The sequence below is a fragment of the Bactrocera dorsalis genome, chromosome 1, assembly GCF_023373825.1.
Source record: "Bactrocera dorsalis isolate Fly_Bdor chromosome 1, ASM2337382v1, whole genome shotgun sequence".
In the NCBI taxonomy this organism is placed as follows: Eukaryota; Metazoa; Arthropoda; class Insecta; order Diptera; family Tephritidae; genus Bactrocera; species Bactrocera dorsalis.
In genome coordinates, this window is record NC_064303.1 from 58,340,361 (window position 1) to 58,362,055 (window position 21,695).

The window sequence follows — 21,695 nt, forward strand, 5'->3', positions numbered from 1 at the left end:
AGAAAAAGCTCCAATTACTATTCAAGTGTGTAAAACCGTAAAATTTTATAATAATTCATTTCACACCACAATAAAAGCTACACTTTTAGATGTTCAAAACAAGATTAATCCTAGCATAATTAAAAATCGGCTAGAAGAAGCAAAATTGAAGATCACTTCTAAACATAATACAAGCAAAGAAAATTACCTAGAAACAAGGACAGAAGGTTTCATTCGAAATTACGAAAACGTTAGACACAAAGAAGAACCAAAATTTATTAAAAGAAATCTAGAAAACATCAAATATTAAACGTCGTTTTAAATTTGCAACAGTCAACCATGACAACGGAAACTCTAACGACAATTAACCCATTTTAAAACAAAAATCTACCTCCTTCAGTATAATGTACAATATATAATTTTTAAAAGAAAATAAAAACAAAACATACTTTTTGTGAATTGCGAATATATGTACATATATAACCTATATAACCTATATTCCCATCAATCGTCTCAATTTTAGCAAATATATGTATAGTTACCATTGCCGAAACTAAAATTGTAAAAATATAAAACAATAATTACCTATCATAATTTATATTAATATTAAAATAAAACAACGTTTGTTTTGTTTAAGCACTATAGATACGCTACGCTATTAAAATCATATTTAAGACTTTAAATTAAAAATGTTAACAAATTACACATGTATAAAAAAACAAGAAATGCGCTGTCGTGGGACACCAGGCAGGAACGAAGTTCCTTCGGATAATGTAGAATCGATACAATTTGCAAAAAAAATACCACATGATAATACATGAAGGCAGCAACATAACAATGGCCGGCATGTACACAAGACAACACAGCTGTCCATTTTGCATGTACACAATATCGTTGTGGCCATACTAATACCTTTCACTTCAATGAAATTTTAATATTTTGTTCAAAGTGAAATTTTTTTTGTGCAAAAAATAAGTAAATAGGTATATATTTTTGTTTTAAATTATCAATTGTTATTACAAAGGATATAATAGAGTTATAATAGAGCTATTTTATGCTTTTATTTGTAAAATAACGTTAAGTTTGTAAGATCTGTGAATAATTTTACATTTTACATATTAGTGGCACCCCCACTCTTCCTCATCTCTCTATCTCCCATTCTACTGTCAACTCTACTGTCGTTAGCAAATATACGAAAATATTGAAGTTAGCGAGAACGACAACTGTCGGCCTACCGTCGTGTAGTCGTGCAGCTGTCAAAATAACAGTGTCCGTAAGAACGTCTGTATTTTAATATTTGAGAGATGTAGTTTGCAGTCTGTCGCGCTCTATGTGTTCCGCACTTCATTCAAAACTAATTTGCATACACAATAATGTTACAGATTTTCATGCCTAATTATTTTGCAAGACCTAAAAGTAGGCTAAACTAGCGATCTTACGGGTTATTTCTTACGGATATTTCTTACGAGTTATTTCTTACGGGTTATTTCTTACGGTTTTTATTATCACTTTTATTCAGTTAGCTCCCGCAGCAAAATCCTATCTTCTGCAAGCATGCCGTAAGGAACTTCGTTCCAAAAATATTTTATACTACTGAACTAATTAAAATTTAATAAAATCATTATATATTTTTGTAACGGATTCAGAAGAATCTCGAGTAGAGTAGTAGTAGATATTTAATATCGTACTAACATATAAACATAGAATTTGGGTTCCATATTAGGCTTAGTTGTGGAATAAGAGAGTGAGCGTATTTCCGGTATGCCAACGCCAACTCAATAGGGTAATAATAAGGAATGCTAAAACAGTTAATCTTAATAGCTATTAGAAGCGAACTAACAAAGAATATTAGTACAGTTAGTATAATGATTAGAAGTAAGAAAACTAACAAGGAATGTCAATCAGATCAGTCTTAAGATTCAGCTCAATAAAGGCAGTTGCGAAAAAGGCCGAAGCTGTTTTTTATTTCAAAACCATAACTCGCGTGCACATTTTGAGAGCTAGATGAGGGGATCATCGCGGGCAAACACGAAGAGGGAAATGAGAGCTACGTATGTTACCACTCAGCGCGCGCATATATGGGAAGTTACACTGTGGGTAATAATTGCAAAATTGCATAACAATTTTAAGTCTCTATATAATTACTATAAATTTATAAAATGTAAGACAAATAATAAAAGGTTTAATAAATATTTTATTTTAGTAATCATTTTTTTAATATGTCTTTATAACAGAATTTAATTTAGTTTATTTGAAATAATAAATTCTATGTTTGATTTAATCTCATTTGCTATAGCTACACGCATTATTGTACCAAAATTTAAATCAGATAACCTACTTCTTATTTTTTGTTTGTTTAAATTTATTATTGACAAAAATTGTTCACAAGTGTAGGTACTTTCAAACTTAGACATAATGTTTGAAGCAAAAAGTTTCACACCAGGGCCCGAATCGCGGCATGCGTTAACGAGCGAAATTCATGATTTTTTTTGTTTTCGGATCGTTGTACTCGCTATCGAATACGCATACTTTCAAAACGTGTTCTCGTTTGTACGAAAGAATCGAAATCTCACTCGTGAAACGTTATATAATAGTACGAATTTAAAAACAAAGTTTTCAATATATCAGTTAAAAATAATCGGTGGTAAAATGTAAGTTATTTTTCTTTTAACATGTATTTTAATTATAACTAATTATTTAAGGACAAATGTAATCAAAATAAATATTCGTCAATAAAATTTGATGAGTGATTTTATGCTACGGCATCAGAATTTAGCAAATAATATTTTGCCTAATTGTGGGCAAGGCAAAACTGCATCAAATAAGCTATGGGATGCATTGACGGTGAATCTTAACGCTACCGGGCCACCGATGAAAGATGCTAAATTTTGGCGAAAAGTAAGATCAATAAATAATATTAATTAAATAAATAAAATATTAGATAATTAAAATAATAATAATATACGAAAATGGGTATTTGCTGATCTCAATATAAAAAAGAAAACTTCATACAACAAAGCCTCGAAAGAAAGGACTGGTCCGTACGAGGAAAAGCTTTTAACTGTAGCAGAAGAGAAACTTCTTCAAGTTACGGGGATAGATGTTGCAGTTGAAGTAATCATTTTAATTGTTTTCATTTACAAAAAGTCTGCAATATGTTGAACTTATAATTTGTACTGAGAATTTTCCACCGGCCCACCGGCAGATTAAAGCATTGGTGGTACTGCGGTTGATCAATGCCCGAAAAATTTTATTTCCGATTGGAAAAAAGTAAATGCGTCTTTGGTCAGTCTAAGCCGCTTCCTGAATCTGTAAATTATTTAAAATAATACTATCTATACTAAGTTAAACGTTATAATTAAAAATTTTCTTACGCTGCTTCAGGTTAAGCCATGGGATTATTTTTATCACAAATCCTGAACCTTATGGCCATTTGGTGATGTTTTTCATCTGACTCAGATAAACTTGTATAAAAAAACACGTTAGGCTTCATTTTATTGAATGCAAAAACTAAATTTCTTCTTCTTTTTTACTGGCGTAGACACCGCTTACGCGATTATAGCCGAGTAAACAATAGCGCGCCAGCCGTTTCTACTCTCCGCTACGTGGCGCCAATTGGGTATTCCAAGCGAAGCCAGGTCCTTCTCTACTTGGTCCTTCCAAAGGACTCTCTCTCTTCTTCCTCTGCTTCCCGCGGCGGATACGGCGTCGAATACTTTCAGAGCTGGAGTGTTTTCATCCATCCGGATAACATGACCTAGCCAGCGTAGCCGCTGTCTTTTAATTCGCTGAACTATGTCAATGTCGTCGTATATCTCGTACAGCTCATCGTTCCATCGAATGCGACATTCGCCGTGCCCAATGCGCAAAGGACCACAAATCTTTCGCAGAACCTTTCTCTAGAAAGCTCGTAACGTCGAATCGTCGGTTGTTGTCATCGTCCAAACCTCTGCACCATATAGCGGGACGAGAATTATGAGCGACTTATAGAGTTTGGGTTTTGTTCGTCAAGAAAGGACTTCACTCTTCAATTGCCTACTCTCTCCGAAGTACCACCTGTTGGTGGTGTTAATGCTGGTTCCTAAATAGACGAAATTATCTACAACTTCAAAGTTATGACTGCCAACAGTGACGTGAGAGCCAAGTCGTGAGTGCGACGTCTGTTTGTTTGATGACAGGAGATATTTCGTCTTGCCCTCGTTCACTGCTAGACCCATTTGCGTTGCTTCCTTGTTCAGTCTGGAGAAAGCAGATCTAACGGCGCGGATGTTGAGGCCGATGATATCAACATCATCGGCATACGCCAGCAGAAGATTGTACCTGCTCGATTAAGTTCTACAGCTCGAATAATTTTCTCCAGCAGTAGATTGAAGAAGTCGCACCATAGGGAGTCGCCTTGTCTGAAACCTCATTTGGTATCGAACGGCTCGGAGAGGTCTTTCCCGATCCTGACGGAGCTTTTGGTGCTGCTCAACGTCAGTTTACACAGCCGTATTAGTTTTGCGGGGATACCAAATTCAGACATCGCGGCATAAAGGCAGCTCCTTTTCGTGCTGTCGAAAGCCGCTTGGAAATCGACGAAGAGGTGGTGAGTGTCGATTCTCCTTTCACTGGTCTTTTCCAAGATTTGGCGCATGGTGAATATCTGGTCGGTTGTTCATTTACCAGGTCTAAAGCCACACTGATAAAGTCCAATCAGTTTGTTGACGGTGGGCTTTAATCTTTCACACAATACGCTCGACAGAACCTTATATGCGATGTTGAGGAGGTTAATCCAACGGTAGTTGGCGCAGATAGTGGGGTCTCCTTTTTTATGGATTGGGCATAGCACATTTAAATTCCAATCGTTGGGCATACTTTCGTCCGATCATATTTTGCAAAGAATCTGATGCATGTACCTTATCAGCTCTTCGCCGCCTTGTTTGAATAGCTCGGTCGGCAATCCATCGGCCCCTGCCGCTTTGTTGTTTTTCAGGCGGGCGATTGCTATTCGAACTTCGTCATGGTCGGGCAATGGAACGTCTGCTCCATCGTCATCGATTGGGGTATCGGGTTCGTCTTCTCCTGGTGTTGTGCGTTCACTGCCATTCAGCAGGCTGGAGAAGTGTTCCTTCCATAATTTAAGTGTGCTCTGGGCACCGGTGGCTAGATCACCTTGGGGGGTTCTACAAGAGTATGCTCCGGTCTTGAAACCTTCTGTAAGCCGCTGCATCTTTTCGTAGAATTTTCGAGCATTACCCCTGTCGGCCAGCTTATCGAGCTCTTCGTACTCAAGCATTTCGGCCTCTTTCTTTTTCTGTCTACAAATGCGTCTCGCTTCCTTCTTCAACTCTCGGTATCTATCCCACTCTGCACGTGTTGCGGTTGATCGTAACGCTGCGACATGCCGCGTCTTGTCGTACCAGCTGTTTTTTTGCATTTTCCGAAAACCACTGATTTCAGTTGCAGCTGTACGTAAGGAGTTTGAAATTCCGTTCCACAGTTCCCTTGCACCGAGTTTGTGACGAGTGCTCTCAGAGAGCAGGAGTGCAAGCCGAGTAGAAAATCGTTCGGCTATCTGTTGTGATTGCATCTTCTCGACATCAAACCTTCCTTGTGTTTGTTGGCGTGTGTTTTTTGCTGCACAGAGGCGGGTGCGAATCTTGGCTGCAACAATATAGTGGTCCGAGTCGATGTTAGGACCTCGGAGCGCACGCACATCTAAAACACTGGAAACTGCCAGGTAACTTGATGAATCTTTTTATGCTGGAATCTAGTACTACAGATAACCATATTTCGGGCTCCGGTGAAGTTGATCAGCCTCAACCCATTTGGGGATGGTTCCTCGTGGAGGCTGAACCGACCGTAGTGCCAAAGATACCTTCTTTGCCCACCTAAGCACGATTTTGACATCGTGGCTGGATCATCCCTCATAAGTGCTCTCCAAGCACTCATAAAAGGCATCTTTGGTCACATCGTCCTTCTCTTCCGTCGGTGCGTGGGCGCAAATCAGCGATATACTGAAGAACCTCGCTTTGATGCGGTTTGTGACTAGACGGTCATTCACAAGGGTGAATGCGAGAACTCGGCGACGGATCTCTTCCCACCACGAATTCCACACCGAATTTGCGCTCCTTTATATGGCTACTGTAGTAAATGCCACAAGGACCTACTCGTCTCTGTCCTTGTCCCGTCCATCGCATTTCTTGAACGGCGGTGATGTCAGCCCTTACTTTCACGAGGACATCAACCAGCTGGGCAGGGGCACCTTCCCAATTAAGGGACCGGACATTCCAGGTGCATGCCGTCAAATCATAGTCCTTAATTCGTTTGCCATGGTCATCACCAAAAGGGGAGTCACTCATCCGAGGCTTGTTGTTTCCTTTCTTTGGGGGTGTATTTTTACGTGGCGGGTCCCAAACCCAGCGCACAACCCTATGCAGGGGATGTTTCGCCTTCTCACTTTAGCTCGCCTTCAAACGGATGTTCTTAGGCTACCCAGAGGATACATAAAATAAAAAACTACGATTTTATACGATCATTATAAAACTGATCTGCAGTATATAATGCACTCAACTGAATATTATTTGCCGAAAATAACGGGAAAATTTCAATTCTCTTCTTCAAGTGTACACTTCTACACACCAGCCTCGTGTTAGGCACAGAAATTGCACCACGAGCCACGCTCATGATAATCATGTTAGGCATAGAAATTGTACCACGAGCCAGGCTCGTGGAAATACGTCAAGGGTTTAAACTTCCTTATAAAAAGTAATTTCAATAGTAACTTCAGTTTATTAACACCTGTTTCTTCAAAGACATATGACCAAATCAATCTTATGAGAGCGCAATGTAAATGATTAGCCAACACCGCTTCTACCGCCCGCTTACCATAAAATTTCCTACGATTTGGGGTTTTCCCCGTAGAAACGAGTCAGCAGATTGCTCTCTCACAACGCAGGGTTGCCAATCTTGATATACTGCAGTAATTATAAAAAAATGTCTTCAATATGTTCGAAATTTTCTTAAACTAACTCAAAATCAGAGTCGAATGCTATTATTTATAAATATGTAGTACATAAACTATTTTTTAATAGTTTGATTTCAAGTAGGAACAATCATAGAATATTGTGAAGTTTTAAAATGTGCTGTTTTCTTATTAAATAAAATTATTTTTAGATACAAGTAAACTTATATAATTTTTTTCTAACAGTGATTAGAATTTCCCACCACACAAAGCTAAATAAAAACAAATATTAATGGGAAACTCTAAAAGCTCAAAATTATTTTACTTATTTTAGTTCACACAACTGTACAATTCCGATATGATATGCTGAAGACAATGAGGGCGACCGACTGCAGCAGGACTACGGTGAACTGAAAATGGCGTTGTAAATCCTTGTACATGAACATTTGTGCGAAGGCAGTAACATAACAGTGGCCGGCATGTACACAAGACAACACAGCTCTACATTTTGCATGTACACAATTTCGTTGTGGCCATACTAATACCTTGCACTTCAATGAAATTTTAATATTTTGATGAAAGTGAAATTGTTTATGCAAAAATAAGTAAATAGGTTGTTTTAAATTATCAATTGTTATTACAAATGATATAATAGAGCTATTTTATGCTTTTGTTTGTAAAATAACGTCAAGTTTGTAAGAGCTTTGAATAATTTTACATTTTACATATTAGTGGCATCACCACTCTACCTCATCTCTCTACTCTTGTCCTACTGTCGTTGGCAAATATAAAAATATATTGAAGTTAGTGAGAGCGACAACTGTCGGACTGCGGTCGTGTAGTCGTGCAGCTGTCAAAATAACTGTGTACTTAAGAGCATGTGTATTTTAATATTTGACAGATGTCGTTTGGACTCTGTCGCGATCATTGTGTTCAGCAAAGAATTTCCGTTCTTTAATTTGTGTACAATGTCAGTATTGCCGCACTATTCTGCGATGAACATCGAATTTTGGAGGAATGTAAATGATTTTTTTCGCAACTTTTTATGCCCTTCCCTCCGTAAACTTATATTTCCCTCATCTAGCCCTTGTTCGCACTTTGCGGACTAAAAATGTGCCCATGCATGACATGAACGAATTTAAGCACAGTGATAGATAACATAAACATTCTATTAGTTAGCTTTTAATTGTTAGTTAATGAGAAGGTGAAGCAACTTGTGTTAGTTTACACGAAAAATGAATCAAAAAGTATTCGTGTGTGTGTTGATTGCAGTTCTATTCTACTATTCCCAATATTTAGCAAGTGCATTATTTTTTAGGAAGGATCAGTTTGAAATTGTACGCATATTCTTTTTCGCTTCCGGTTTAATTTATAAATAAAGAGGTTTTTTTTGAATATATATAACTATTTTGTTGATAAACTGAAACTCTAAGAGGAGTTTACAGAAAAACCATTAATTTTCAAAATAAAGGACATTCTAATGTTCCTAAGATTTTAAATTACTTACTTTCCTTTCTCACAAATACTTGTTGAACGTCCAAGAAGCTGTGTTAAAGCTTCATAGTCAAGTTGCTTAATTGTATGCAAGAAATTCGTGAAGACACTTAAAAATTCTCGTTTAATATGTGGAAATCCACTAACACACATTTTCTTTAACAGATCTCGTGCTAATTTAATTTCAGTACGGGTTGGCTTTGTAGAAGGAGTGTGGTCAAACAGCAGTGTTAAACGTCGTTCCACAATGTTGTCATCTAGCAACATAGCAAAAATTAAGGCAATAATTAATTAAGGAAATTATTTAGCTTACGCTCATTTAAGAAATCTGCTTGGTTGTAGTTTTCTTCTCCTTGCAGTATAAGCCGAGATTTAACTCTGGTGATAGCACCGGTGTTATTGTTTGAAAAAACAATTAGCTGATGCTGTTCATGACAAATGATTTCATCATACACATTATTGTTGATTACCATCTGTAAGAAAAGTACATTTACTGTTAAATTTTTGACAATTTTCATGCGTGAAATAGTTAAATTTTATTGATCATAAGTTATGATTGAAAATTAACATTACATAGTATGTATTTCTATAAATATTTTATACAACTAAATGTAATGATGTCATCACAGACAGGGATTTGCATTATGTCGTAAATTAAATAACAAAGTTACATTGGCGTCAACCAAAAAGGCTTGCAAACACTTGTGCCTACGAACTTGAAATAAGCGCTTCCTACTTACATAGCTATAACTAGCTTTGTCCGCGGTGTTGCCCGTAGTTTATTAAGGAAAATATCTTATGTAATAACAGTAAAAACATGAGGATGGAGTAATATGAAGAAGTTCACGTAAGGGAGAAAAGTTCTATAATTGCCATTCACTTGGGAGTGACCAGAAACGAATCTTTTACACATCATGGCCGTTTGAAGGTGAGCTAAAGTAAGACGGCGAACCATCCTTCCTTAGGGTTGTGCGCTGGACCCGCCACGTAAAAAACTCTCCAAATTAAAAATAAACATCAGCTTCGGAAGAGTATATGGTTTAAGAGCATGCACCTGGAATGTCCTATAATTGTGAAGGTGCCGATACCCAGCTAGATGATGTTCTCGTTGAGAGAGGGATTCCGTCGCCGAGTCCTGACGTTCACCCCGAAAAGATGCCTTCTATGAGCGCCTGAAGTGCATATGGGAGAGCTGCCCCGCCACGATATCAAAATCGACCTTGGCGACTTTAACGCAAGAGTGAGCAAACAAGGTATCTTTGGCAAACGGTCGCAAAATTCAGCCTCCTAAATGAAACATCCCCAAATGGGTTGAGGCTGATCGACTTAGCCGGGCACGAAGTATGATTATCTGTAGTACTAGATTCCAGAATATGAAATTCATCAAGCTACTTGGCTGTCTACGGATCGAAAAGCCACCAACCAGGTCGATCATTTTGTGATAGACGGAAGAAACATGTTCAGTGTTTTAGATGTGCGTACGATCCGAAGTCCTAACATCGACTCGGACCACTTTATTGTTGCAGCAAAGATCGCGAAGCCTCTATGCAGCAAAAAAAAAGCACGTAAATAAACACAAGGAAGATTTTACGTAGAAAACCTGCAATTACAATAGACAACCGAACGATTTTCTACTCGGCTTGCACTCCTGCTCTCTGAGAGCACTCGTCCACAACTCGGTGCAAGGGAACTGTAGGACGGAATTTCAAACTCCTTACGTACAGCTGCAAACAAAACCATTGGTTTTCGAAAAAGGCAAAAGAAGAGCTGGTACGGAGTGCTGTGTCGCAGTGGAGAGAAAACAGGCTGCCTACCTCGCAAAGTTACAATCGACCACAACACGTGCTGAATAGATACCGAGAGTTGAATAGGGAAGCGAGACGCAATTGCAGTCAAAAAAAGAGAGAGACCGACATGCTGACAGACATTAAGCTGACCGACAGAGGTAATGCTCGAATACTCTACGAAAGAAAGCATGCTCGACGAATGGTATTTAAGTGTACATCGCATGTAAGGTTCTACTAAGGGTATTGTGTTAATGATTAAAGCTCATCGTCAACAAACTGATTGGACTTTATCAGTGTAGCTTTAGGCCTGGAAATCAACAATCGACCAGATATTCACCATGAGCCAAATCTTGAAAAAGATCTGTGAAAAGAGAATCGACACACACCACCTTTCGCAGATTTTAAATCTACTTTTGACAGCACAAAAATGAAGCAAACGAAATTTCAAAGTTTCAGACAAGGCGAATTCCTTTCGTGCGATTTCTTGAATCTTCTTTTGGAGAAAATAACTCGTGCTGCAGAACTACATAGAGAAGGTACCATCTTTTATAAGAGTATATATCTGCTAGCGTTCGCCGATGATATCGATATAATTGGCTTTAGCAGCCGAAACGTTAGTCCTGGTCCGAATGAACAAGGAATCGAAGCAAATGGGTCTGATGGTGAACGAGTTGACGCAGGGATATTTCAGCGTTGTAACAAAATGGGCGGTCGGAAGTGAACTCGTTATCAACCCAAGTAAAATAGAAATGGTTTTATTCAGCAGAAGATATAAGATCCCGGTAGCACATTTGCCGCAAGTGGGAGGTATTCGCCTGGAGCCGGCGGATACTGTGAAATATTTAGGGCTTATCCTGGATAAGAAGCTTTCGTGGAAGCCAAATTTCGAAGAGAGAGCAAAAAAGGCATCTATTGCCCTATACTGCTGTAGAAGAGGTATTGGCAAGAGTTGGGGCCTCTCACCGGAAGTGGTCCGAAGTAACCATTCACTCAGATAGCCGAGCGGCAATACTAAACTTGATCTTATTTACCGTGAGTTCAGGGTTAGTTGAATAATGGTCCTTTGCGCGTTGGCAACGGCGAATATCACATTCGTTGGAACGATGAGCTTATGAGCTATACGACAACATTGACACTATTGACTACGACTACGCTGGCTAGATCATGTCGTCCGAATGAACAAAACACACCAGCTCTGAAAGTATTCGACACAGTACCAGCCGGGGGAAACAGAGGAAGAGAAAGACCTCCAGTTCGTTCGAAAGACCAGATGAAGGAGGACCTGTCTTCGTTTGGAATATCCAATTGGTGACACATTACAAAAATGAAAAACCGACTGACGCGTTGTTGTTAACTACCTATGTTATCGCCTATGCGTAAGCGGTGTCTACGTCAGTAAAGAAGAATAATAATAACAGTAAAAAGTTACTATTTACATTTTCTGGAGTTAAAACCTTACGTTTGAGTTTTGAAAGATCTAGTTTCCAAATTTTATGACTGCCTGAACGGGGGTGGGAAGGATTTAGTATACCATCCCAGGATTTCGGGAATAAAATGGGTATGGTCGGATAGGGGAGATTCTTCAGATCAAGAATAGCCGCAGAAGCTTATAGTTTTTGAGATATTTGCGTTCAAATTTGAAAATTACCACTATTTGAAGTGCGTATTTTCTCGATATAAAATTAGTTTTGCACTTATATTTTTACTTTCATATCCACCAGCACTTCACTAATTCGTTTGTACATATTTATTTAACACTAGCTGACCCCGCAGCCCTTGTCCTGCGCGAAATTATGTGTTTTGAAATGAAAAGAAAGTTAAATTTATCATTTAATTTTTTTCCTAAGTAACGCAGCTCGATAAACAAAAATTTTTGGTTTCTGTTCCGGTATATATATTCTTAATCTCGATAATCTTCCCTATCCGACCATACCTATTTTATTCCCGAAATCCTGGGACGGTATGCTAAAGCCGACCCATCCCGATAAACAATATTGCGGTACTTATTGTATTTTTGGGTAAAAGAAAAGATATCTTACTCTCGATACACGCGGGAAACCCACGTACAGTTCTCTTGAGAATCAAAGGGCAATTTTAAGATTTGATAGCCCCGAATGTCCTGCCATTGCTTCAATCTTTCGTTTCAGAGTTTATTTTAGTCAAATCTAGAGAATGACTTAATTCGTCCAAATTTTAGAAGACAGAGGAGTGAGCTAGAACATAATGGCGCTGTTCAACAGATAGCCGATTCCGGGAGTGGATAAAAAACACGAGATTTGTGATATCTTACTATATCAGATATTTCGGGGACATTCAATCTACGGTCTGCCCTTACGTGATTGTGACCATATGTCAAATTATCTTCCGCGATTGCCGTTTCCGAGTCACCTGAGTGTAGCTCATAAAGACTGGGGAAAGGAAAAACAGGCACACGCAAATTCAGGCACATACACTCATACAAATGTATATTATCCCCAAAGGCCCCTGGCGGAAATCAAAGTGAGTTGTATCGTTTCCTTTCAATAAATATATTTTATATAAAGGGTGATTTTTTAAGAGCTTGATAACTTTTTTTTAAAAAAAAAACGCATAAAATTTGCAAAATCTCATCGGTTCTTTATTTGAAACGTTAGATTGGTTCATGACATTTACTTTTTGAAGATAATTTCATTTAAATGTTGACCGCGGCTGCGTCTTAGGTGGTCCATTCGGAAAGTCCAATTTTGGGCAACTTTTTCGAGCATTTCGGCCGGAATAGCCCGAATTTCTTCGGAAATGTTGTCTTCCAAAGCTGGAATAGTTGCTGGCTTATTTCTGTAGACTTTAGACTTGACGTAGCCCCACAAAAAATAGTCTAAAGGCGTTAAATCGCATGATCTTGGTGGCCAACTTACGGGTCCATTTCTTGAGATGAATTGTTGTCCGAAGTTTTCCCTCAAAATGGCCATAGAATCGCGAGCTGTGTGGCATGTAGCGCCATCTTGTTGAAACCACATGTCAACCAAGTTCAGTTCTTCCATTTTTGGCAACAAAAAGTTTGTTAGCATCGAACGATAGCGATCGCCATTCACCGTAACGTTGCGTCCAACAGCATCTTTGAAAAAATACGGTCCAATGATTCCACCAGCGTACAAACCACACCAAACAGTGCATTTTTCGGGATGCATGGGCAGTTCTTGAACGGCTTCTGGTTGCTCTTCACCCCAAATGCGGTAATTTTGCTTATTTACGTAGCCATTCAACCAGAAATGAGCCTCATCGCTGAACAAAATTTGTCGATAAACACATTTCGAACCGAACACTGATTTTGGTAATAAAATTCAATGATTTGCAAGCGTTGCTCGTTAGTAAGTCTATTCATGATGAAATGTCAAAGCATACTGAGCATCTTTCTCTTTGACACCATGTCTGAAATCCCACGTGATCTGTCAAATACTAATGCATGAAAATCCTAACCTCAAAAAAATCACCCGTTACATATATGTATGGTATAAAATTACAAAATTAAAATTGCGGTTCTGACCAAAATTCCGGTCGAAAAAGAAGATAAAATAAAAACTGTTACCAAACTGGTTTTTGTATTCGGTTTATTTTCCGGTAAAAACCGCAAACAAAACAGTTTGTTACTATAAATAGCGGATTATTGATTGCCAGTATATGCTTACCGTTGTGTTATATTGCAAAACCAATCTCAAAAACAATAAAAAATTCAAGTATTTACTTGCAGAATTTTCCAGTAATACCCCCTATACTTAATCAAGTATAAGCACGATTGCTTAAAATAAGCTACGGCAATCGTAAGCAACAATAAAAATAAAATCATATGTTAAAATAACATCTTTATATACATACATATATGTTAAATATCTATATAAATAAAAATGAATCGCCAAAATGTATGTACGCTCATAACTTTCATACGACTGAACCAAATTTGATAATTCTTTTTTTAAAATGTTCGCTGAGGTTCAGAGATGGTTTCTGCGGAGAAAAAAAATCGAATAATTGCCGGAAAACCCCTAAAAACAGCCCTTTTCTTTTTCTCATACAAACGAATGAGTGTTTGTTTATTAGTAACGCTAAGAGAACGGCTGAACCAATATTGATGAAATTTTCAAAAGAATGTTCTGTATGAATCGGGGAAGGTTTAGAAATAAAAAAACTTGAATGCTTTTCGTGAGGAAAAGTCGGAAAATTGGATTATTCCAAAAAGTTAATTTTTTCCATAAATTTTTTTTTTCAATTTTTTTGTTTTGTTTTTCAATTATTTGAATCGTTCAAATTTGTCGTTTGCTTCAAAAAATTTTGAAAATTATTCAGTGAAAATATTATGTGTGTTGCACATAGAGTGATCAATTACAAATTGAAATTTGTTACGATGCCAAGAAGAGGTTGCGCTAATATCGGTCGGCGTTCTTTTTGCCATCAACATACATTAGCATCCCAAGGCACATGACCGAGTACTCCCAGGATGCGATGACATACGTGCGGTATTATGGGTCGCGGTCAAACATCAAGCGATCGTCACGATGTCACAGCAAGACTTTTCAAGCAACAGCTTCGATGGACTTCATCTTGAAGCAACGCATATATGGTGCTGTTAGATGCTAAATGTACTCTGTTGAGTGGCAAAAGAGAGGTTTGCCGCACGCACACATTCTTCTTTGGATGGTGGAAGGTGGTTACACCAGATCAAATTGATGAAATCATTCAATCATGCGGCAGTTCCTGATGCATAAAAAGATCCAGTATTATACGAAGTGATGAAAACCAATAAGGCTCATGGACTTTGCGGACACCACAATCCCACTCCGGTTTGTATGTCTCACAATAAATGCACGAAACAGTATACATGTGCTTCTCTTTCGGAAACACAAACTAGAAATGATGGATATCCACTCTATCGGCGTTGCTCACCAGACGACAATGGCAGAAAATTCAGCATCCAATTTATAAGAGTGAATATCGAAGTTGACAACACATGGATCGTACTATATTCACCATTATTGTCTAATTCACATTCTAAACTCACCAAAGGAAGCAGCATGGCGGTTATTGGTCTTGAACGATACGGTCGATACGTGAACTGCAATAAAGCGCTTTGTAAGATATTTACATTTGCAATTCATGAACGTTTTCCGAGGGTTGTGCGTATCGTAGTTAATTTGGAGAATGGCCAAAGAGTGTATACAGTACATCCAGTGGAAACACCGCCATTATGTCTTTGCTCAACTTTCGTCAGTGATCCTTTTGCAAGGACACTCGGAAATACCTTGATATTATACATAGATTGCATCGTCGAAGAAATAATTACGCAGAAAGCAAGGGCAAGCAGTAGGTGGACATCCAAGTGTGTTATCAATTAATGCATTAGGACGAATTTACACAATCTACCCGAAAAACGACGATTGTTTCTGCCCTCGGTTGCTATTGATTAATGAACGCGGTTCAACTTCACTTGAGTAATTGCGTACTGTGAATGATACGGTGTGTGCAACTTTTTGAGAAGCAAGCCAGCAATTACAATTACGGAAAAATGATAATCACTGGAATGCAAATGCCTTCAAATCCGCATCTATTATGGGATATGAAAAATGGCATTGTCGAAGACATTTTACATCGTCTTCGCTAAACATTGGAAAGGGATCAATTTCGGTTGATACTTCCGGTGGTTTGATATCAATTCCTTCTGTCGTTTATCGATTCGCGAAAGATCGACTCCTCACGACTGTTTATCACATTGGCCAAATTATCGTAACTACGATTCCTTGAGTGCATGGGCAATGATAGCTGCCAAAAATACCGATGTTGATGACCTAAACTGGAAGAATCAAAGTCAAATTTTGGGAGACTTGCACTCATACAAATCAATCGATCGTCTTGACAATGAAGACGACGCCGTGAATTATCCAATGGAATTTCTAAATTCTTTGGAGAGGCTTTGTATGCCACAGCATCATTTGCGTCTCAAAGTTGGATCTGTCATTATTATGTTTCACAATCTTCATGCGCCCAAACTGTGTAATGGAACCCGACTGATTATGACGCAGTTATCGAATACAAGGGACAGCGATTTCAGTTTAAACGTATTCAATTTCCAGGGAAAATTGCCTTTTGCGATGACAATCAACAGGACACAAGGAAATCGGAAAATGCTATGTTTTTCACACGGCCAGATATATGTGGCGTGTTGACGAGTTGGAAACCTATCTTCTCTGTATATTTACGCACCAGAACAGAAATCAAAAAATTTTGTTTATTAAGCTGCGCTACATTAAAAACATTCTTAAGATTTTTACTTTATGATTGGATGGTGCCATCTTGTCAAAGCACGCATCCGGTTAGACGTGTGAGTCACTGTATATACATTAGGGTGCTTCAAAAAAAAAGTTTTGAATTTTTTTTTCAACTTTTACCGCATAGAATGTTAGTGATTGACAAACAAAAAATACTCCCTCAAGCCAGGCGCTGTAGCTTAACGCTAAGGGGTCGCTATTTTTTTTTAGGTTCCCATGCATTTTACGTAGGAATTTTCGTATTTTCATTCAAACTAAAATTTCACCAACTAATTTTCGTTTATCAGAAATAACCATCACATATTCAGAAAGTTCACTTTTCAAACTTTAAAAATTGTATGTATGGGAGCCTAAAAAAAATAGCTACAGCGCCTGGCTTGAGGGAGGATTTTTTGTTTGTCAATCACTAACATTTGAGGAGGTACGAGTTGCCACAACGCTGCTCAGACCCGTAGAACGACCAGGTGGTGGTCCAGGCTGTCGACGCCGCAACGAGGTTCCGCTCCCGGCAGATGGGGCACCTTGGGGTCTCCGAAGCCCGTGATGTGGTCGATGGTGGTCTTGTGCCACCACGAGGTGCGGGTGCAAGTACCGCTGCAGGCGCGGTTGCAGGTGTAGATGCCGGCGTGGTTGCCGGTGCAGTTGCCGGGGCAGCTGCCGGTCCTGTTGCAACCACAGTTCGAGACGCTGGTATAGGCCCGTATTTCACGAGCGGTCTGGTTAGTGTTCCGTTTTGCGTATGGAGATCCACGACTCGCATATGACCGTCGGAGCCATAATGTATCTTTTTTATGTGTCCAAGCCGCCACTCGGTAGGGGGTAAACAATCATCATGGATGAGGGCACAGTCTCCAAGTTTAGGCGCTTGTTCAGGAGTCTTCCAACGGTATGTTTTGTGGAGATCCTTTATGTAATCGTCTTTCCATCGGCGGCTGAAATCATGATGGAGGATTTTAATTATTTTCCACGACTGGCTCAGGATGGGTGCCACGATGGGTGCTCTTTTCAGAAAATGTCCTGGAGTTAAGGCGGTGAAAACTGAGGGGTCTTGCGAGAGTACTGTGAGTGAGAGAACGGCTTTAATTCGATTTAATAACGTCGTGAACTCTTCGTAATTGAATTTGTAATTTCCTGCTACCCGTTTGAAATTGGATTTGAAGCTTTTTACAGTTGATTCCCATAAACCGCCCATATGAGGAGCGCTTGGGGGTATAAATTGCCAATTGATACCTTGAGGGGCGTACTTTTGAACGATGTCGGGTGACACTTGTTTTAAAAAATCCACAAATTGCTTTTCTGTGGCTCGTTGAGCTCCGATAAAGGTATTGCCATTATCGCTCATGATTTTTGATGGGTAGCCACGTCGAGCGACGAAGCGAGCAAATGCCGCGAGAAAAGCCTCCGTCGTCAGATTACTACATAGCTCAAGATGTACTGCCTTTGTCGTGCGACATACAAAGAAAGCCACATAGCCTCGTCAAAAGTCTACGAAAAACAAGGAGCGGCACACAAATAGCACTTATATGCATGCGCGCTCAAGATGCTAAGGCCGCACTCAAAGTGGGAAAGATAAAGATTGGTTGGTCAATATGTCGCCTTCGGGAATACTCGCCTATCCCCAGGTGTTATAAGTGTTTCCATTTGGGTCACATGGCTCGTAAGTGTTGCAGCTTGACGGACAGATCATCCCTATGCACGCGTTGCGGATCCGCAGGACACGTAGCAAAGTCGTGCACAAACGTTCCGAGCTGTATGCTCTGCAAAGGGGAGCACTCTGTATTGAGCACGACTTGCCCAAAGTACCTCGAGATGATGAAATCGCTAAGTAAATGAAGATACTACAGCTGAATCTAAACCATTGCGCAGCAGCACAAGATTTGCTAGATCAGATAATCATAGAAGAGAACATTGATGTCGCCATACTAAGTGAACAATACTCCCAGCGTCTGGAAAGCACATGGATTGCAGACAAAGCTGGCAAGGCAGCAATATGGTCCTGTAAAGGGCAACCTTTTAAGACCTGCTCCAGAGAAAAACATAATTGTTTCACATGGGCGAATATTCAGGGGATTTATTTTGTAAGTTGCTACGCTCGTCGCAGCGCATCAATTGCAGAATTCGAAGATTTCCTCTTAAGGCTGTCTTTAGAAACCAGAGGCAAAACACCTATTATAATAGCGGGTGATTTTAATGCTTGGTCAAGTGCATGGGGCAGCAGATGTACAAACCACCGCGGGCGGCTAATTCATGAATATCTGAGTCAAACGCACTTAACAATAATGAACACCGGAACTCGAAACACTTATCAAAAAGGCAATAAAGGATCCATAATTGACATTATGTTTGCAAACGATGCGCTGAGCAGGCACATTAAGTGGGCAGTGTCCGACATATACACAAACAGTGATCACATGGCAATTATAGCGCAAATTTCGTACTCCCGAGAGCAGGAGCTTCTAAGCAGAAACCCCTCCCGAAGGCGAAGTTGGAAACAAAAAGAGTTCGACCCAGACCTGTTTGACCTAGTCTGGAGTGCATCAAAGGCATCTGGTGACAGCGCCGCCCACTTGGTATCAGCAGTTCGAAAAGAATTCGTGGCAGCATGCGACGCAACAATGCGTAGAACGTCACATCACCACAAGCGGCGGCCTGTATATTGGTGGAATGATGAAATTTCCATGCTGAGGAAGCTTTGTCACTCAGCTAGACGGCGTCTACAGCGTAACTGGGGCGAAACTAACGAAAATCGCCTTAGGGAGGGTTTTAAAAGCTACAAGAAGCTCCTGAAGTCGGCAATTACACGAAGCAAGAAATCATGTTTTGAGAAGCTGTGTGAGGAAGCAAACCTTGACCCTTGGGGTACTGCATACAAAATTTGCATGTCCAGATTTAAAAACAAGCAGCAGCAACCTAAAGATGCCTCTTTTATGGGAAAGGTCGTCGAAACACTATTCCCGAAACACGACCGAATTTCATATGCCAAGCAACGGAACGAAGCCGCAGAGTCACCCCCGTTAGTCACGGAAGACGAACTATTGGCAATAGCAAGGAAAATCAAAAACACTAAAGCGCCTGGATTGGATGGCATACCAAACAAGCTCTGAAGGAAGCCATAAGCTTAAAACCCCGAGTTTTCGCTAAAATGTACAACGCTTGTTTAAAGGAAGAGGTATTCCCCGACTCTTGGAAAGTACAACGTTTGGTTCTGCTCCCAAAACCAAAGAAACCACCTGAAGAACCTTCATCGTACCGACCTTTGTGTATGCTCGACACAATGGGTAAAGTGTACGAAAGTATAATACGAAACCGCTTGGAGTTAGCAATCCAGAAAGCCGGTGGACTATCAGAGAGACAATACGGCTTTATAAAGAAGAGATCCACTATTGACGCACTACGAGAAGTCGTCGATACGGCGAGATGTGCAGTAAGTGGCAAAAGATGGAAAGGTGGCACAAAAAAGTACTGCGCGCTGATTACCCTGGATGTCAAGAATGCGTTCAACTCAGCAAAATGGGCACACATAATCAAAGCCCTGGATGAAATACGGGCCCCTGAATACCTCATAAACATAATAACGAGTTACTTCAAAAACAGAAGGCTGATTTTCGAGACGGACGAAGGCACCAAGAGCTACTCTATCTCGAGTGGTGTACCCCAAGGCTCAGTGTTAGGTCCACTATTATGGAATCTTATGTACGATGGGGTGCTAAAAAGACAGCAACCAACAGATATCAAACTAGTAGCTTATGCGGATGATCTCGTGGTGGTAGCAGTAGCCAAACATTTAGCCGACCTGAGAATTAAATGTAATGAGTGCATAAATGGTCTACGCCAATGGTTCTCTTCTGTGAGTCTGAAACTGGCGGAGGAAAAAACAGAAGTTTTACTCATAAGTACTAGGAAGATAGAAGAACGAATAGAGCTCACTATAGGGGAGTGCGAGATTACCTCACAGCCGCAATTGAAGTATCTGGGAGTAATATTGGATTCCAAATTAAAATTTAAAGAACACCTGGAGTATTCTTCCGCGAAGGCAAATAAAATCTATAATGCCCTATCGAGAATGATGACGCTGTGTGCGTTCCAGCCGGCGATTCCTAATAGCGAAAGCAATGAGTTCCGTAATACTGTATGCGGCACCAGTTTGGATACAGGCAATGGATATAAAAGCGTATGCTAAACAAATAATTGCAGTACATAGGCTTTCTGCCATTCGAGTAATAAGTGCTTTCCGGACTATATCAACCGACGCTGCTGAAGTATTAGCCAGCATGCCGCCCATTGACATCCAGGGAGACGAACTCGAGCGTCTATATCAGCTATCAACGCCCAAAACAGAATCGGCAAGGATCGCGGAGAGAAACAAGAGCACTAAAATGTGGCAGGAGCGGTGGAATTCCTCATCCAAAGGGCGATGGACCCACCGACTCATACCAGATATCCACTCATGGATAGACAGACGACATGGGGACCTAGACTTTCATATGACCCAAATGCTTAGTGGACATGGGTGCTTTAGAAGCTACCTTTTCAGATTCCACAACGACATCAGTCCGAATTGTCCGACATGCGCAGGGTATATAGAAGACTCTGAGCATGTATTATTTTATTGCCCTCGATTTACGAATACAAGGGAAAAGCTAAAAACCACACTCGGTGGTAGTTTCACGGTCGATAATTTAACGACACTCATGTGTCAGTCGACGGATAAATGGAAAGCTGTCAGCGAAGCGTCAGCATTCATAATGACCAAACTGAGATCTTTTCAACGGAATAGGCGTCCGTCAGTCCGCGCAATAGAGGAGACTTAAATGTCTTGTCCCTCCCACGAAGTAATACTTAATCGGTGGTTCCGTGGGAGAGTCTTGAGTTGGGAGTAGGTTAGGTTTAGCGGATTAAAGTTCCGGCTTTCGATGCTTCCCCCTACTATAAAACAAAAAAAAAAAAAAAAACATAGCCTTTCATGAGAGTGGGAGACCTTAACATGGACGCGTTTATCTGGAAAGGCCCAGCAAAATCAACACCTGTTGTGGTGAAAGGCAGAGCGAAATTGCAGCGTTCAGGTGGAAGTGCTGCCATAATATGCGTTCGCATCTTCTATTTTTGCATAGTGCAAATCTTGCACGTGAAGATGCACTTCTTGATTTGCGGTTTAAGACGGGGATATAATACTCCTGGCGTACCATATGTTGC

General features: G+C 39.9%; 1 protein-coding gene across 10 annotated transcripts in view; it reads right to left on the minus strand.

Annotated features, from left to right (window-relative positions):
* LOC105224506 (uncharacterized) overlaps positions 1–21,695 on the minus strand; it is a 435,144-nt gene that overhangs the window by 349,787 nt on the left and 63,662 nt on the right. For 9 of the 10 annotated variants that reach the window (XM_049462163.1, XM_049462167.1, XM_049462176.1 and 6 more), the window contains 2 exons: positions 8,733–8,892; positions 8,433–8,676 (listed from right to left, as the gene is read on the minus strand). In XM_049462163.1, coding sequence (XP_049318120.1) covers positions 8,433–8,676; positions 8,733–8,892 — 404 coding nt within the window. Of the gene's footprint in view, positions 1–8,432; positions 8,677–8,732; positions 8,893–21,695 lie in introns of those variants that run through there. The other variant, XM_049462182.1, reaches the window with a different exon arrangement.